At 39.1% G+C, this 17,897-nt stretch overlaps 1 protein-coding gene across 2 annotated transcripts in view; it reads left to right on the top strand.

The window, feature by feature from the left end:
• BIVM (basic, immunoglobulin-like variable motif containing) overlaps positions 1-12,078 on the top strand; it is an 84,059-nt gene extending 71,981 nt beyond the window's left edge. For both annotated transcript variants that reach the window (XM_066380598.1, XM_066380584.1), the window contains 4 exons: positions 1,686-1,830; positions 7,588-7,788; positions 9,421-9,505; positions 11,395-12,078. In XM_066380598.1, the coding sequence (XP_066236695.1) occupies positions 1,686-1,830; positions 7,588-7,788; positions 9,421-9,505; positions 11,395-11,979 (1,016 nt within the window). In that variant the 3' untranslated portion in view covers positions 11,980-12,078. The remainder of the gene's footprint in view (positions 1-1,685; positions 1,831-7,587; positions 7,789-9,420; positions 9,506-11,394) is intronic.
• Positions 12,079-17,897: the final 5,819 nt, after the last annotated feature.

Below are 17,897 nucleotides of genomic sequence, written 5' to 3'. Positions count from 1 at the left end.
GGTCAAGAGAAAGCAGTCAATGAACAACTAAGGTGCCGCAACGAAGAATTGATGCTTCTCAGTTCTCTTCCTTCCTGTGTCTGTCCGTCCCTATCTGTCCCTCTCTCTGACTCTCTCTCTGTCTCTGTCAAAAAAAAAAAAAAAAGAAAGAAGTTAAAATTATAGTATGTTTAGGCATTCTCTGCAATTTAATCATCTGATCTGGTTAGACTTTGGCTACCTGTGATCTTGAGAGTGAACCACAGGTGGTAGAGAGGGGAGGAAGGTAGAAATCTCTCCTGCTGAAATCATGAACCTCATGGCCCTATACTGGTGTTTCTGACAGTCTCACTCTCCCATTCATTCAGCAAGTTTGTACTGGGTGACTCCTATGTGCCAGTTCGTGACAGTGGGGAAAGAACAGGAAATAAAATTAGTAGGAGAAACAGATGATAAAAAACAAATTGTAATTGCACAGTTAGCGGTATGTGCCGTATGGAAACATAAAGCAGTGAAAGGAAGGAGAGAGTTGCAGCAAGTGCATGTACTGCTTTATGCAGAATTGTGGTTGGGAAAGGCTTTATTAATAGCAAACTTTTGGGCTGGGGTCTAAAGGAAATGGGGTCTAAGAGGCTGGTGTTAAAGATATTGTGGGGATAATCATGTCAAACAAGGGGGCTAGCATGTGCAAAGGCCCTTGGGCAGAAGTTGGTTGGTGGGTTCTAGGGAAACAAGAGGTTATATATTGAACTGTGTCCCCTCAAAGTTTATGGGTTGTAGTCTTAACCCCTAGTACCTCAACATGCAGCTGTATTTAGAGATGCAGTGTTTAAAGAGGAATATTAAATCAGGTCTTTAGTGTGGACACTGATGCAATCTAACTGGTGTCCTTATAAAAAGAGGTGATGGGATATGGAGGGAAGATCATTTAAATACACATGGAGAAGAAAAATCAAGGAGAGAGGTCTCAGAAGAAACCGACCCTGCCAACGCCTTGATTTAAGGTTTCTAACCTCCAGAATTGTGAGGAAATATATTCCTGTTGTTGAAGCCACTCAGTCTGGGTACTTTGCTGTGATAGCCTGAGCAAACCAATAAATAGAGGCCAGTGTGAGTGAATGAGGAGAATGGCAAGTGTTAATATCGGAGAGGAAGGAGGAGACCAAAGCCAAGTAGGGTCTGTCTTGCTAGAGCAAGGATTTGTGGGTGGACTGGGTGTGGGATTTAAGAGAAGGAGAACAGTTGAGGATGACTACCCATCCTGAGCCACCGGGAGAATGGCCTCATCAGTAATGAGATGAGGAAAACGGGAAGGAGCAGTTAGAGCGTGACAGGAAGATCCAGTTTTGGAGCTGTTGCATCTGAGATGCCCATGACATATCCAAATGGAGATGCTGACGTGATAGTTGAATATGTGTGACTGTGGTTCCGAGGGAAAATCCAGGCTACATAGTTAAATTTATGGGTCAGAGTATAGATGGTACTTCATAGATGATATTAAAAGCTGGGAGGGTAGATGAAACTCTAAAATTCTTAATAGAATGCCATGAAAAAAAGAATTTGTTTTCTAATAGTAAATAAGAGATATCTTTGGCTGTTGGATAAGGACATATATTGTTCATATAATAATATGTCTATAAATGTTATGCAATATTTGTAAAATAAAATTTTAAAATTTTAAATATGAATAATTTTTATTCTTACAGGATTGGACCGCAACAAATTAATAAATTTGGCCTATTTGCTTGGAAGTGATTACACAGAAGGAATACCAACTGTAGGTTGTGTTACAGCTATGGAAATTCTCAACGAATTCCCTGGACATGGCCTGGAACCACTCCAAAAATTCTCGTAAGTTTTTGTTTTGTTTTTTTACAAGAGAGAAACAGACAGGGAAAGGAGAGAGATGAGAAGCATCAACTCGTTGTGGCACTTCAGTTGTTCATTTATTGCTTCCCATATGTGCCTTGACCGGGGAACTCCAGCCAAGCCAGTGACCCCTTGCTCAAGCCAGCGACCTTCAGCTCAAGTTAGTGATCTTTGGGATCAAGCCAGCGACCATGGGATCATGTCTATGATCCCATGTTCAAGCTGGATGAGCCCACACTTAAGCTGGTGACCTTGGGTTTTGAACCTGGGACCTCAGCATCCCAGGTCAATGCTCTATCCACTGAACCACCACTGTTCAGGCCTCATAAGTTTTTTCTCTCCCTCTTTCTTCCTTTCTCCCTCCCTTCCTTCTTCCCTCCCTCCCTTCTTCTCTTCCTTCCTCCCTCCCTCACTCCCTTCTTCCCTCCCTCTTTCCCTCCTTCTCTTCTTCCCTCCCTTTCTCTTTTCCTTCTTTTTCCAAGGGACAGGTGGGGATCCACTCAGCAACCTCTGTCTGGGGCTGTTGCTCTGCCTCTCTGGGACCAGTGCTCACAACCAAGCTATTTTTAGTAGCTGAGGCAGAGGCCCCACAGAGCCACTGGGGGCCAACTCACTGGAAACAATCAAGCCATGGATGTGGGAGGGGAGGAGAGAAAGAGAGAGAGAGAAAGAGTAAGGGGGTAAGGGTGGAGAAGCAGATGGTTGCCTCTTCTGTGTGTCCTGACTGGTAACAGAATTCGGGACATTCACACATCCACCAGCCAATGCTCTACCACTGAACCAACCAGCCAGGGCCATAAATTCTTTCTTAATTTCTTAATTTCTTGGGTTCATATAAAACCCCAATTAACAAACAAAACTATTATTACACCATGAATTATTACAAGTCGTTGTTCATTAGAAAAACTGGAGGAGGTGTTGTTGGGGTTGCTAAAGTGTATTTCCCTTTCTCTAGAATTCTGATGAAATTAGAGACCATTTTTTTTGTGTATGTTGCCAGGTTTATCCTAATACAAGGGTACAAACCCAGTCCTGTGGGATTTACTAAGTGTGTAGAAGTTGCTGCTTCATTTACTCAATTATTAATTGAGTAGCTGCTTTGTGCCAGACACGGTGCTAGGCTGGGCTAGGAAAGATGACTAAATTATAGGCCATACCATCAAGCAGCTCCCATGCTCTTGGGGGTGACAGAAAGAAACACATACTTGTATTCTGTTTGTTGATTGTTCTGAAAGAGGTTGGTCAGACAGGGACATGGAAATACAGTGCCAGGAAATTTCCATTAGGCACTGCTCCTTCTTCTCACTGCATGAGAACAGAGATGCATTCAGTGGTGGGATGCAGTCTGCGCAGAATCTAGAGTTGTCCCACATTTGGGGTACACTTCAATTTTGGAGGTTCTGAGATGGTGGTAGTTATGAGTATGTCTGTGAAAGTAGCGCCTTCTTAAGGTTGTCCCTTGATGGCATCTTTTATAAAAATTGAAGTATAATTCACATACCATATATTTCACTTATTTAAAGTGCACAGTTCAGTGACTTTCAGTCTGTTCATGAGATTGTGACAGCATCTTCTAACCTATCAAATACTATTTGGCAGCAGATGATTTAATGATTCTTTTTTAGTGTTCTCTCCAGTTGTATATCCTGTTTGAAAAATTCTGAATTGTTCTGGTCTGAAGAATCAGTGATTAGAATGAAAACTTAAATACAAAATTGTTTTAATGATTTCTGTCCTCCAGCCTTAGCACACATATTGCTGTATTTTACTTTATGCTTTCTTCATATCTCTTTCCATAATTTTATTGTTGAGGAAATGTATGTGCTGGACATAAGTTATTAGGTAGCTTGTAGGTCGTGGTGTTTAAATAACTTGGAAAACTACAAATAACTTTTTTGTATAGATAATTAATACATAATAGAAAAATAATAAAATGTGGATTAAAAAGACTACAGCTAACATTTTAGTTTATGTAATTTTAACTTTGTACAGTTAAATTATACATTTTATACACACATACACATTTGATTTGAACAACACAGGTTTGAAATGCATTGATCAACTTATATGTAGGTCATTTTCAATAACTATACAGTTGATCTATATTCTAGGTCTACTATCTGTGGATTCAACGAACCATAGATTGAAAACTATTTTTTATCTGTTTATTTGGGAACTTGTAGATGCCGTTTTATATAAAGGACTTATGCATCCACGGACTTTGGTATCCACGGAAGACCTTGGAACTAGTTCCCCTTATATCCAGAGGAACAAATGTATTTAAGTTTTCGAGGAGTCAAAATTTATATGTGGATTTTTGATGTGTTGGGATTAGTGCCACTAACCTCCGCATGGTTCAAAGGTCAGCTGTATGCTCACGTACATAAAACACACATACACATTCGTGTAAGTGTGTATTTAGGTTTTTCACAAGAATGGGATAATGTTACATACTTTTTATGTTATCTGTACCTCTTTTGGTGATAGAACAAGGCATATCATTAATGAATAGATTTCTGTCATACTGTTTTTAATGACTCCATACTAGTCTTGTGAGGTATAATAATTAATCAAATGCCTTTTTTTTTTAAAGTATAAGCAAAAATTGTTTGAGTGTTCTTATCTTTCGGTTCTTATCTGATTATTATTTTAGAACAATTGAAAATGATACATAACTTACCATTTTGGTGTCCTACTTATTAGTGAGAGTGAAGTTTTTTCATGTTTATTGACAATTTGCATTTCTGATTCAGTGCCTAGCCTGTTTATGCCATTTTTTTTTCTTTCAACAGTTTTTGCTTGTTCATTGCCAGTGAAATGGTCCATATTTTAGAGTCGGCTTTAGCAATTTCTGCCTTTGGTCTTCCAGCTCCTCAGTGCAGACGGGGCAGCCTGTGCAGGGCGTGGGTCCGGGGGCCCGACAGCCGCAGCCGCAGAGAGCCAGAGAAGCAGTGGGAGAGTGGCATTGAGCCCCCTTCACCTTCCCACCGGCGCTGGCGAGCATTCTCCCCCTGGAAAGCAGAGTGCCTCTGCCATGCCAGCCGAACTCACCCAGATGTGCTCGGCATGGCACACAGTGTGCTCTTCTGTAATTTTGAATTGGCTACCAACATTTAAGTTTGGGGAGATTTCACAGAAAATTTTAGATTCTCTTGAAGGAAAATGAAATATGAAAACACTGGCTCCACATTCCAAATAAGCCCCCAAACAGCTGGGGTAGAGAATAGTGATTCCACCCTGACTTGGACAGGGTACAAATCTCTCCATTTTATCACCAGTGCTCCCCATCCCTTTTGTGCTCCCCACACCTCAGCTGATTGGCAGGTGCCATCTTTCGTCTTTGATTTATGTTGTGTCTGGCCCTCTTGCTTTAAGGAGGTGTGATTCTTTTGGTTCGAAGAGCTCACAGCATGTAGTGATGATCCTCCTAGCTGACAATTATGATGACTGTTTGAGATGAAATTCCAACAGAGTAGGGGAGAAATATAGGTATCTTTTTAGTGCACTCTTTGGAAACAGTATTGTAAAACTGATGAAGAAAGGTCTTTTTTTCCTTTTGATCTGACAGTGAAGCCTGTAGTTAGCCTTTTTTAGCGCTAGATGGCCCTCCTGCATCAGAGATGTGAACCAGTGGCTGAGCCAACAAATCTGACTTGCTAACATTGATAAGTATGTGAAGCATCAGAACATGAGATTTAGAGCTTTTTTAGGTTCTTTTGAATGCATAGATTGGTGAGGACTATATTTATGTTTTAACTTTTTATACAATTCATTTTAGAAAATTGTGTAAATTCTTTTTATTTTTTTGCTAGAGAGAGAGGCAGACAGGCAGGCCAACGGGAAAGGAGAGAGATGAGAAGCATCAACTTGTAGTTGTGGCACCTTAGTTGTTCACTGATTACTTCTCATATGTACCTTGACCAGGGGGCTCCAGCTGAGCCAGTCACCCCTTGCTGAAGCCAATGACCTTGGGTTTCAAGCCAGCAACCATGGGTTTCAGGCCAGTGACCATTGGGCTCAAACCAATGAGCATGGGGTCATATCTATGATCCCATGCTCAAGCCAGCAAACCCATGCTTAAGCTGGTGAGCCTGTGCTCAAGTCAGATGAGTCCTCGCTCAAGCTGGTGATCTCGGGGTTTTGAACCTGGGACTTCAGCGTCCCAGGTCAACGCTTTATCCATTGTGCCACCACTGATAAGACTAAACTTGTATAAAGTCTTCTGAACACCTGTTGCCTCAGTATAAACCACCTTTAAATAGCAGCTGTCATTGGTTTTGCTCATGAATCTGCAGTCTGGTTAGGCTGTGTCTGGATGTGTCATCTTTGTTTTGTGTACGTTAGGGGACAGCTCACCTGGACTAGAGGATTCACTTGAGGTGACACACACATGGCTGGCAAGTGGTTATCTCACCCAGCAGCTCAGGCATGGCTGGGCTGTTGACTTGAACCCTCTCTATCTGGACCTCTTTACAAGCTGGGTCTTCCTTAGAGCATGTTGGCTGCTTCCTGGGCAGATTACCCAAGAGACAGGATGTGGAAATTGTAGTCCCTGAGGGTGGGCATAGTATGACTTCTGCAGTCACAGAGCCTGCCTGGATCCAGGGTAGGGGATGTGGGCTCCGCTTCTTTCTTTTTTTAAATTACTTATTTATTTATTAGCTGTGAAGATGGGAGATAGTGAGGTAGACTCCCACATGCACCCCAACCGGATCCAGCCCGCAACCCCTTCTGGGGCCAGTACTCGAGTACTGAGTTATATTTGTGCCTGAAGCTGAAGCACTCCGGCAGAGCTGTCCTCAGCTTCCGGCGCCACACTCAAACCACATGAGCCACTGGCTGTGGGAGGGGAGGAGGCAGAGAAGTGGGAGAGGGAGGAGGAGAAGCAGATGGTCATTTCTCCTGTGTGCCCTGACCGGGAATTGAACACAGAACGTCCATACGCCGGGCCAGTGCTCTATCCACTGAGTCACTGGCCAGGGCCGGACTCTGCTTCTTGAAGGGAGAAGAGAATGAATGTGTGGTTAGCTTTAACTTGCCATAATAATTGATGTTCATAATGGAAAAATGAAAAAAAATATATAAAGAAGAAAATGACAGCTGTATTCTTGCTTTAGAACATCTAGCACACAGTGAAATAATGTTGGTTAAATATCTCGATTTACTTTTTCTTCCCAACAAAATTGACATCATATTCTTTGTAGAATTACATTCTGCATTTTTAAAATTTAAAATGTTCTTGGCATTTTTATATTTTATTAAATGTTCTTGAGTCCATTATTGTAGCTAAATAACACAGGTATTATTTCCATTTTATGTATGAAAAAGAGACCCAAAGAAATTGAGACTTTTATGAGTATGGGCTCTTGAAGGAGATTGCCAGGGTCTGATTGTACCCACCCCAGCTGGGAAATCTGGAGTAAGTGACTTCTGTTTGAGTTCAGTTTCCTCATTTGTGAGGTGAGGACAGTGATAGGCTCGTGCTCATATGGTGATTGGACATGAACATTTAACACAGTGCCAATTACAGAGTAATCTTAATTATTGTTTACATTCATTATATATTGTGGTTAATAGCACTAGAGATAATAACATTTGAATTCTGTAGGTTGTAGGATTTGTTTTGAAATTAGAAATTGAGTTTTGTCTCCTGACTTTAAGTTTAGCTCTTTATCTATAGTGCATCTACTACAATGTCTTATTGCTTATTTATAAAGACTCGTTTCCTTTGCCTTATAGAGAGTGGTGGCATGAAGCTCAAAAGGATAAGAAGATAAGACCTAATCCTTATGACACCAAAGTGAAAAAAAAGTTACGAAAGTTGCAGCTGGTAGCCGGCTTTCCTAACCCTGCTGTTGCAGAGGCTTACCTCAGGCCTGTGGTGGACGACTCCAAGGGCTCGTTTCTGTGGGGGAGACCTGATCTCGACAGAATCAGAGAATATCCTTTAACTTAAAACGTAAAGGAATGTTAAGCCAAATAGTGTTTTGATTTAAAATTTATGGATCATGAATTTGGATTTTCTTAATATTCTATTTGTGTGAGACATTTCTTTTAGATTCTTTTTCCAAGTTTGTGTGTGTGTGTGTGTGTGTGTGTGTGTGTTAAAATGCACATAAAATTAACATTCTTAACCATTTTAAATGTACAGTTCAGTGGTATTAAAGCATTCAGATTGTTGTGCAACTATCAGCACCATCCATCTCCATTACTTTTTTCATTTTGTAGAACTGAAACTCTAGACCCATTAAACAATAACTCCCCAGTCCCCTTGGCCTCAGTCCCTGGCCATTGCCATTCTCCATTGTCTCTTTGATTTTGACCATTTTAAGTACCTCATATAAGTGGAATCATACAGCTTTGGTTTTTTTGTGTCGGGCTTATTTCACTGAGCACAGTGTCCTCAAGGATCATCCCTGTTGTAGCATGTATCAGAATTTTTTTGTATGTGTGACAAACATAGACAGATAGGGACAGAGAGACAGAAGGGAGAGAGATGAGAAGCATCAGTTCTTCATAGCAGCTCCTTAGTTGTTCATTGACTGCTTTCTCAATGTGCCTTGACCAGGGGACTACAGCAGACCGAGTAACCCTTTGCTCAAACCAGTGACCTTGGGCTCAAGCCAGAGACTGTGGGGTCATGTCTGATCCCATGCTCAAGTCAGCAATCCTGAGCTCAAGCTGGTGAGCCCGGGCTCAAGCTGGTGACCTCAGACTTTCGAATCTGGGTCCTCTGCATCCCAGTCTGATGCTCTATCCACTGCGCCACCACCTGGTCAGGCCAGAATTTTTTTATTTAAGGCCGAAAAATATTCTCCTGTGTGTGTGTATATATATATATATCACATTTGGACACTTGGGTAGCTTTCACATTTTAACTATTATAAATAATATCCTTAGTTTTAAAGAGTATCTTTATTTGAAATAACTAGTAATAGTGCTCATAGATATAATCACATACTTAAGTATTCTGAAAGAATGAAAAGAGTTTTTTTATTACTGATGTTCTTTTTGCATATTTATTTTAAAATGTATTTTATTGATTTTTAGAGAGAGAGGAAGGAAAAGTGAGAGAGAGATAAAGAGAGAGGGAAACATTTGTTCCCATATGTGCCCTGAACGGGGATAGAACCCACAACCTTTATGTATATGGCTGATGCTCTAGTCAACTAAGCTATCTGGCCAGGGCATTTCTGCATGTTTAAATAATCATTTGATTAGATATTTTAAAGTTTACAATAGAATTAACCTAATTGCAATTTTTTTATTTCAAAGAAGTATGGATATCATCTGCAACTTGTTTTTATTCTAGGTTAACATTTTTTTCATAGTTACGAGTGTTTGATGTCCTAAAATAAGAGTTGGATATGTTTTATCTTAAAGGATATTGAAAAGAAAATAATGCTAGATGATTATGTTGGAGTAATTTGTTACTTTTACCACTTTTAATTTTATAAATATGAAAATCTTTGGAGCTATGGGAATTGAATCAAGGATGGGTATTTTGGGCCTTTGTATATATCACTTGTTTTAATATCTTTAGAAATGTGTAAAAGTCTTAACTGCCTGCATGTTTTGTCAACGGTATTTTGGCTGGAACAGAACAAAGACAGACGAGTCTCTGTTTCCGGTGTTGAAGCAACTGAACACCCAGCAGGTAATCATGGTAGCTCTTTTCCTAAGTTCAGGATGAAGAGTTACTGTTTTTTGTTTAGGGCAGGTAACATGTTTTTAAATGATTAAATGAGAACAGAAGAAAACACAAAAAGAGAAATTGGACATTGTTTTCATTTCTAAGGTCACCCATAGGACTGGACTTTGGTGTCCCTTTGATTCTTTCTGACTTTGAAAAACAGTCTAATAATGAATTGCACACTGAGGTGTTTATAATTAAGTATTTTATTCTTTAGCACTATTTTTATTTTTAACAGTCCAAAGCAATTCTGATCATTAATGTCTTAATGTTCTTTAATTCTATGGAGGAATCACCAAAGGTAGAAGTTTGGTCACTATAATATATTGACAGGAAAGATTTTTTTTTTTTTTTTTTACCAAAGTTGGAAACGGGGAGGCAGTCAGACAGACACCCGCATGTGCCCGACCGGGATCCACCCGGCTTGCCCACCAGGGGGCGATGCTCTGCCCTAATCAGAGCCATTCTAGTGCCTGAGGCAAAGGCCACAGAGCCATCCTCAGCGCCTGGGCAAACTTTGCTCCAATGGAACCTTGGCTGCGGGAAGGGAAGAGAGACACAGAGAATAAGGAGAGGGGGAGGGGTGGAGAAGCAGATGGGCGCTTCTCCTGTGTGCCCTGACCAGGAATTGATCCCGGGACTCCCGCATGCCAGGCCGACGCTCTACCACTGAGCCAACCGGCCAGGGCCAGGAAAGATTTTTGAGGAGAAAAAAGGCCTTTGTGTGGTCCTCAGTTCCCCTATATATGAGGACCTTTTTATACATGAGTATGTTCTTACCCATACAGAAACATTCTCCCACCCCAGAGACAATGCACAAAACATACATACAGGTAAACCGTACATGTAGAAATGAGGCCATATTCTGTAAGATATATATTTAAGTTAAATCCTTTTCCCTTACGTTCAATAAAGTTTGAAAATACCTAAAACTGAGACAGCATTTCTAGAAAGTGTTTCCCATGGCTTATTGGATGACTTTCTGTGCTGTAAACATTGTACACCAGCAGACAAAGAGGCTGTTGGCTTAGTGACTGATTCTTACCTAATTTAAGATAAATTCTGTTGTAATACATTTTCCTCTTTTCATGTGGAAGTTAATATAAGTTCATATCTTTAAAATTAGAAGTTAATAAATGAACTAAAATTACTTATTATCTACTTCTAATATAGATGTTAACATTTAGTTTTTTATAATTCCCTTTCTTTTCTACATATATTTATCATAAATGCAATTTAGTATATCTAAACCCCACCTATTAATGTATTTTTTTTCTGTGTATTGCCTAATTTTCATCATAGCAAATGACCAGATTACATTTTATCAAAGAGATTTAACTTAATATGTTCAGTTCATTTAGTTTTTCATCAGTAATGTTGTGATGCTCATTAGGCATATAACTTTCCCAAATGTGAATTTTTAAGATCAACTTACTGATCAAAAGGCATGAATATTTTTGTGACTGTGAATTTGCCTCTAAAAGGTTTTGTCATGGTAATATTTTCAGAAGAAGGAGATAGTAGAATTTAGGAATAAACCTCGTGAAATTTGTTCCTCCAAAAGAAAATGACATATTTGGCTATTATAAATTGTTGATGTTTTTTTGAAGGCCTAGGAAGGGATTTCTTATTTGAGATGTGGACAGAGGAGTTAGTTGCAAAAGGTGGTACAAATGCTTAATTAAGTATAAAAAGTCAAGTTTTCTGTCAGTGATTCAATTAGAGAGGATGGCATTTGAGATAATGAATTAGTATTCTCTGAAAGGGCCCTTTAGTGCTAGTGATCAAGGTAGAACTCTCAGATTTGCTTTAGAAACTTGTCTGATTTGTTATTATTTTATTTTATTTTTTAGACCCAGCTCCGAATTGATTGTTTCTTTAGATTAGCTCAACAGGAGAAACAAGATGCTAAGGGTATTAAGAGCCAGAGACTTAACAGAGCTGTGACATGTATGCTGAGAAAAGAGAGAGAGGCCAGTGAAATAGAAGCAGTTTCTGTTGCCATGGAGAAAGAATTTGAGTTCTCTGATAAGGCAAAAGGTACGACCCAGAAGAGAAGCACAGTAAATGAATGGAAAGAGTCATCAAGCCAGAAGAGGATGAGGATTTCAGATTCTAAAGGAGAACGCGAAGGTGGTGGGTTTTTTGGGGAAGCCTACCTCTCGCAGTCATCTGATGCGTCCTCAAGTGAGGATGCTGAGTGTTTATCTCTAAAGAGGGTGCAGCAGCAAAAAGCATCTGCAGAGGCAAAAGTCGGCTCTTCAGATTTGCAGAACACAGTGAAACCTGATGATCCTCTAAGGGACGAAGGTACCACTACAAGCAACTCTAGTGACGATGACACAGAGAAAACAAAACCAGTCCTGGTGACAGCCAGATCTGTGTTTGGGAAGAAAAGGCGGAAACTGGGAAGCACAAGAAGAAAGAGAAAAACCTAGTTTAAACCTATATTCTCTATAATTTGGTACAACTTATATATAGTAATAAATTTGTTGGGAGGAAATAGTAAAATAAAATAATAAAATAAGTATATCGCACAGTCTTTGTACTTAGTGGGTGGTTTTTAAATATGGATTCTTAACTTGACATGTATTTATTTTTCAATGTTTCATTTTTCTTCTATTTTCTACCTCATTGAATATTTCCTTGTATTCACGGGCTTTGTTCATGTTTCTGTTATCGTACAATGTTTGATGCTTTCTGGTGACATTTTAAAAAAAAGGAAAAAGGATTTATAATATATTGATCAGTACTCACTCTCAGTACACATCCCTCTGACTTTCCAACCTAGATGAGGAGAAAAGTATCCTGATTTCTTATTACAGTGAGCAGTTATACCCAGCTACATACAGTCTCGTCCTCTGTTGCTTCCCATTTTCCCTCAGGGTTCACTTAGGATAGCAGGAGGGGAGGAACCTCTCTGCTGCAGCGGACGGGAGTCTGCCTGCTGTGACTAGGAGGTGTAAATGGGGCGCATGATTTCTCTGTGAACAGGCACTGTATGGGAACCTCGCACCGTGACGTTTTGCCTTCAAACTACTCTGGTCGCCCCAGCTGACTTCTGTGTAAATGTGTGTGGGGGTAGGGCTGTAACTGACAGGTGTAGGTGCATTAACTTAAGGAGTGGCTTCCAGAGGTTAGTTATTGTTAACAGAGTGGTGCAGCCAAGGTTAGTTTGATTCCTCCTGCTGAGACCTCTCAGTCACAACTCCCAAAGTTCTGGATGCTTAGCTAAGAACGAGCTGGAGATAGTATTACCAATTACTTTGAGCTGGAGTTCTTTGGCTTTTGGATTCTCTCTTCCCAAGTCTGTTTCTCTTCTGGCCTTTTGGTATTTCCATCTTTCCTGATTTCCTTCCTTCAGTCTTCAAATAGTTGAAAATCTTCACCGATGAAAACCAAACACAAGTAAATATCTTTCAACAATCTTTGAGTGACTCCTTGATGTTTTCTCTAGACTTTCATTTATATTTACTTTTTAGCCCAACTCCCCAAATATTTGGAATACAGCTGCTGTTTTTCTTTGCTCATTATTTATTCCTTTCTAATTTGAAATGTGTTCTGCTTCTGTCAGTCTCTTCTCTAGCAGCCTTCTAAAGTCAACAGTAACTTCCACATAAATAAACACAAATCTCCTTTAATGCTGCTTTTCTCGAGGTATTCGAAGCAAAATACTCTTGGAGGACGAGGGCAAAATTAACTTTTTGTGTTATTCCTCAAAGCTATTTTTCTTGGGAGTTTTCTGCATGTGTAGGTAGAAAAATAGTAGTTTTGCTAAAGAAATTTTGTTTCATTTGATCAGTAATTTATATTTGTTTTGCACTGTAATAGCTGACTTGAAGGCTTAGCTGCTGTGACAGAAATGTTCATATAGAATGGCCTGAATAAGCTGGAACATTATTTATCTTCTACTCAACAGTCTGGCCCATCTGAGCTGGTAATGCAGTTGCATACCATGAGTCATTCATGTCAGGCTCAGCCATTAACTTGTCTTGCTTGAGCGATCACTGTTACATCTGCATTTCTACCTGCTGGAAGAGGAAAGACCCAAAGTCCAGGGCAAGCAGAATGTCTTATCTTAATGGTGACTAGAAAAATCACTTTTGCTCCCATTTCATTGAACTGAGCATATTCTTTGGAATATACTGGAAATATTGAAAAATGTTGTTTCTACCTGGGCTATGTACGCAGGAAGAAGGGAAGAAGTGATATGCAAGACTATTAGTAGCTTATGCCATATCTACAGTATTTATAAAACAGTTTGATATATCCTTTTTTCCTCTAAACCCTGTGACCATGAAATATCCTTTTTCAAGGGAAGAAACTAGTTTAGAGATGTTAACCAGCTTTACTAAATTCACCTATCTAATAGAAAACACTAGCCTGAACCCAAATCTAACTTGAAATTCAAGGTGCTGTTTTAACATAAAATAAATTGCCTGTTTTAAAACAAACAGCAGCAAAGCAAATTTGTCATTATTGAAGGTAAGTTGGTATACCTATAACTTAGTTGGGATGATGGCCATTGGATAAAGTTATTACAAAACTATCAGCTCATGAATATTTTGACTAGTTAGCTCTACATTTGCTGTTAAAGGAGCTCATTTGTTGAGCACTTGACTTCATTTATTGTATTTTCAGTTCTATTTGACTCATTTTTATAGATTCCAGTTCTCTAGTGAAATGGTAATCAATATTTCAACATTATAATCACCATTTCTTTGAAGTCTGTGCCAAAGAACTCCAATATCTGGATTATCTTTGGGTTTCTCTTGTCTCTTTCTTGGTATGGCTAGTAAATTTTGACTGAATGCTGGACATTGTATATTAAAATTTGTAGATGTTCTGGATCTTCCTCTAGATGTTCAGGAAGATACTCTGGCAGGCAGTAGAGAGGGGGATCTCTTCACTGATCAGAAGTGAGTGAATTCAAGGCTGGTTCGTGGTCTTTGTAGAACTCCATTTTCAGTATGCCCTCCTCATTTTCTAAAAAGTTTTAGAGGGGTACCAGCTGACAGCCAGGTGTCCCCTTCTTTGAGCTTTGCTTTGCTTTACCCACTTTATGCTTGCAAAATTAAGTCTCTTGCCCTAAACATCTTACTGAGCAAATATCTTGAGTGACATGTCAGGCTTACTTTTCTGTCCCTTTCTGGGATGTTGAAACCCCAATTCCCGGCTCCATTGCCGGCTCCAAACACTATTCTTTTGTCTCCCTAGTTCTGTATAATTGCCCAAAACTGCTAGCATCCTTCTATGTTGTCTTCTCTGGCTTTTCAGCGTGTTTACACCAATAAGTCATCAAAAGTATGGAATTCTTATCTGAGAAACTCTGATGCCTTCTTGTGTGTGTATGTGTGTTTAAAATAAGCTTTTCGAACTGTCAATATAAACATAGCTATAAGCTATGTAAAGCTGGAGGCAGAAGTCTCTGTGCACTTTTTAAACAGTGCAGTATAATTGAAATAACCATTGTCATATCAGTTTAGAATATCAATTTTCAACCTGTGTGTTGCAAGATTTTTTTAAGTGAGAAGAGGGGAGATAGACTCCTGTATGTGCCCAGATTGGGATCCACCTGGCAACCTTGTCTAAGGCCAATGCTCTAATCAATGAGCTATTTTTAGTGCCTGAGGCTGATGCACTTGAACCAATGAACCATCCTCAGTGCCTGGGCTGATGCTGGAACCAACTGAGCCATGGGCTGGGGAGGGGAAGCGGGAGAGAAGCAGGAGAGGGAGGGGGAAAGAAGCAGATGGTCACTTCTCTTATGTGGCCTGACTGGGTATCAAACCTGGGACATCCATATGCTGGGCCGATGCTCTATTCACTGAACCAGCTGGCCAGAGCTGCTGCAAGAATTTTTAAAACATGCAATACCTGACTATTTAGTCAGGGGCACTGACCTCTTCCCTTAGATGCACAAATTGAAAAATGATTACTGCCAATACAAGAACAGCCATTTGGTGTGAATTATACCTATATTTTTTTTTGTGCAAAAATATATATATATTTAAGTGTTTCACAGGGTTTTGGTAATTAGTTTATCTGTGCCATGAGATGAAAAAGGTTGAAAAATTGCTGGTTTAGATTATTGACTTAGGTATTCTGTCTCTCAAGAAACCTAGCAATGAGATTTTATGATCTTTTAAATATCTCCATGAAAAAGGTGATTTTTACTCACCAAATGAAACTTTATTCTTGTTTTAAAAAGCCAGAAAGTTTGTCTTCTGCCCATAATTAACTTTATGAATAAGTTTTCATTGTTTTGGAATTCACAATTGCCAGAATGCTTTTTACCTACCATATTCATCCCACAAATATATACTGTGTGCCTTTTATAGCCCTGTTTTATAGATGAGGAAGCTAAGAAACATTACATGCCTAAAATTACAAGCTGATTTTTGACCAGGAATAACTAAAATTGGGCTCTCAGACCACTAGTCCTGTTCAATATATTAGCATGATCTAAATCCAACTTTGTATACATTATGGTATATAAAGTATTTCTTAGGAGCTGTATTCACACTCCTGTTTTTTAACTTTACAACATTGCTTGATTTGTTTATAATAACTTGCCATTGAAGATATTTTAATTTAGAATAGAACTACCATATGATGAAATCAGATGGAAGAGGACAAAAATGTATGATTTTACTTGTGGAACATAAAACAAAAAGTAACAAATGAACTAACAAAATAAAAACACTCATAGAGAACAGAACAGTGGTTACCAGAGAAGAAAGGGGGTGGGGAGAGGGCTAATGAGTAAAAGGGGTCAAATATATGGTAACAGAAGGAAACGACTTCAGATGGTGAGCATGCAATAGAGTACACACAGATGTTGCATTTATAATGTACACCTGAAAACTATTATTAACCAATGTTACTCCAATAAATTTAATTTTCAAAAGATATTTTCAGAGAACCGGGACATTTATTTGTACTCCCAGGTGCTACTATGTATGCACATGTGTAGGTGAACAGGTGGACATAACCCTTAGCCTTCTTGTTCTGAGTAGGAAGGAATCCAGGTAATTTGATTCCTGCATTCACAGATGTACACATTCCAAAACATTCTGGTGTGGTTGTCTGATTCTAAAAACGATACTTGCACCCAGACAGGTGACATGAAAAGTATGTGACCTCTGTCTCAGAATGTCATAACTAAAGAGAATTAAATAACTCTTGGCATCCGAATTTAAAAAACAGATCACTTTGCCCAAATAATGGTGTCACTTGCAAGAGTGTTTTATGAGGCGCTCACATGGAATATTCCTACTGTCCTTCGGTCTCCTTATTCATGGGCGTTACAGACTCATTGTTGTATAACAGGAGGCTCTGAGCTGCAGCTGTCAGGATCCTAATCCCTTCTGTGAGGACTCCTTGCCAGCGTGTACAGTAGCAAACTGCCTGCTTTGGTGCTAGCCTTCAGGCACCCTCAGAGGTCTCATCAGCCAAACAAAAGTTGTGGATGATACTTTTTAACCTTCCAGAAATTCAGCTAACTCATTTAGGTATGTCTAGTCTTAACATTTAATAAATGTTTGACTTTCAGGGAGACACGTATAATACAGACCGCTCTCTTTAATAGAAGAGAAACTAAACTGGGAACAAAATTTGTGACCACTTTTTCTATTGTTTAGCCATGTGACCTCAGGGATGCAGTTTAACCTCCGGTTTTCCTTGTTTGTAAACTGTAAGGGGAATAATTTGTTTTCTAATTTAACATAAAGAAAAATGTGGTGGCTGTGAAAACTGTTTGGGGATCCTTGGAAGGAAGAAATGCTAAATAAACTCATGGTAGTGCAAAGATTATTATATGATTCAAAATCAAGCTGTAGGACATCAAGTTATTGCTTTCCAAAATTGGAATAACAGCTTGTTTAAGCTTATTTGCATGGTATGCTCTATTTGGGAGGCATAACATTAATTTTTACAGATTTAAGTATGTTTGCTGAGGTGATATGAATTCTTTAAAGTAGAAGCTACTCAAAAGCCCATTTGGCAATTGGCTGTTTGACATTGGGCATGTGCTAATGACACATTGTTGGGAACAGTGTCAACTTTGAATTTATCGCTATGTAGGAAGCTTTATTTTAGATTAACACTATGTTTTTTGTTTTACTACATGGAATGGAACCCATTTTATCCCAATGTTTTAATTACTTGTTTTAGGATTGCTATATAACTAGTCACTATAAAGCTGATATCTTTCTTTGTGATAGCTGAGATAGTCTCTGGTGAAGAATGTGTTTTCTTTCTCCTGTAGCTTCTAAAATTTCTGATTCTGAAGCTTTTGTTCAAATTTTGATTTGTGCTAGATAGTATTTGCATGGCATTCCTTAAAGCATGATAT

This window comes from Saccopteryx leptura, chromosome 4, assembly GCF_036850995.1.
Source record: "Saccopteryx leptura isolate mSacLep1 chromosome 4, mSacLep1_pri_phased_curated, whole genome shotgun sequence".
NCBI lineage: Eukaryota > Metazoa > Chordata > Mammalia > Chiroptera > Emballonuridae > Saccopteryx > Saccopteryx leptura.
Note: the sequence above shows the minus strand (reverse complement) of the source record. Positions and strands in the feature narration are given on the sequence as shown.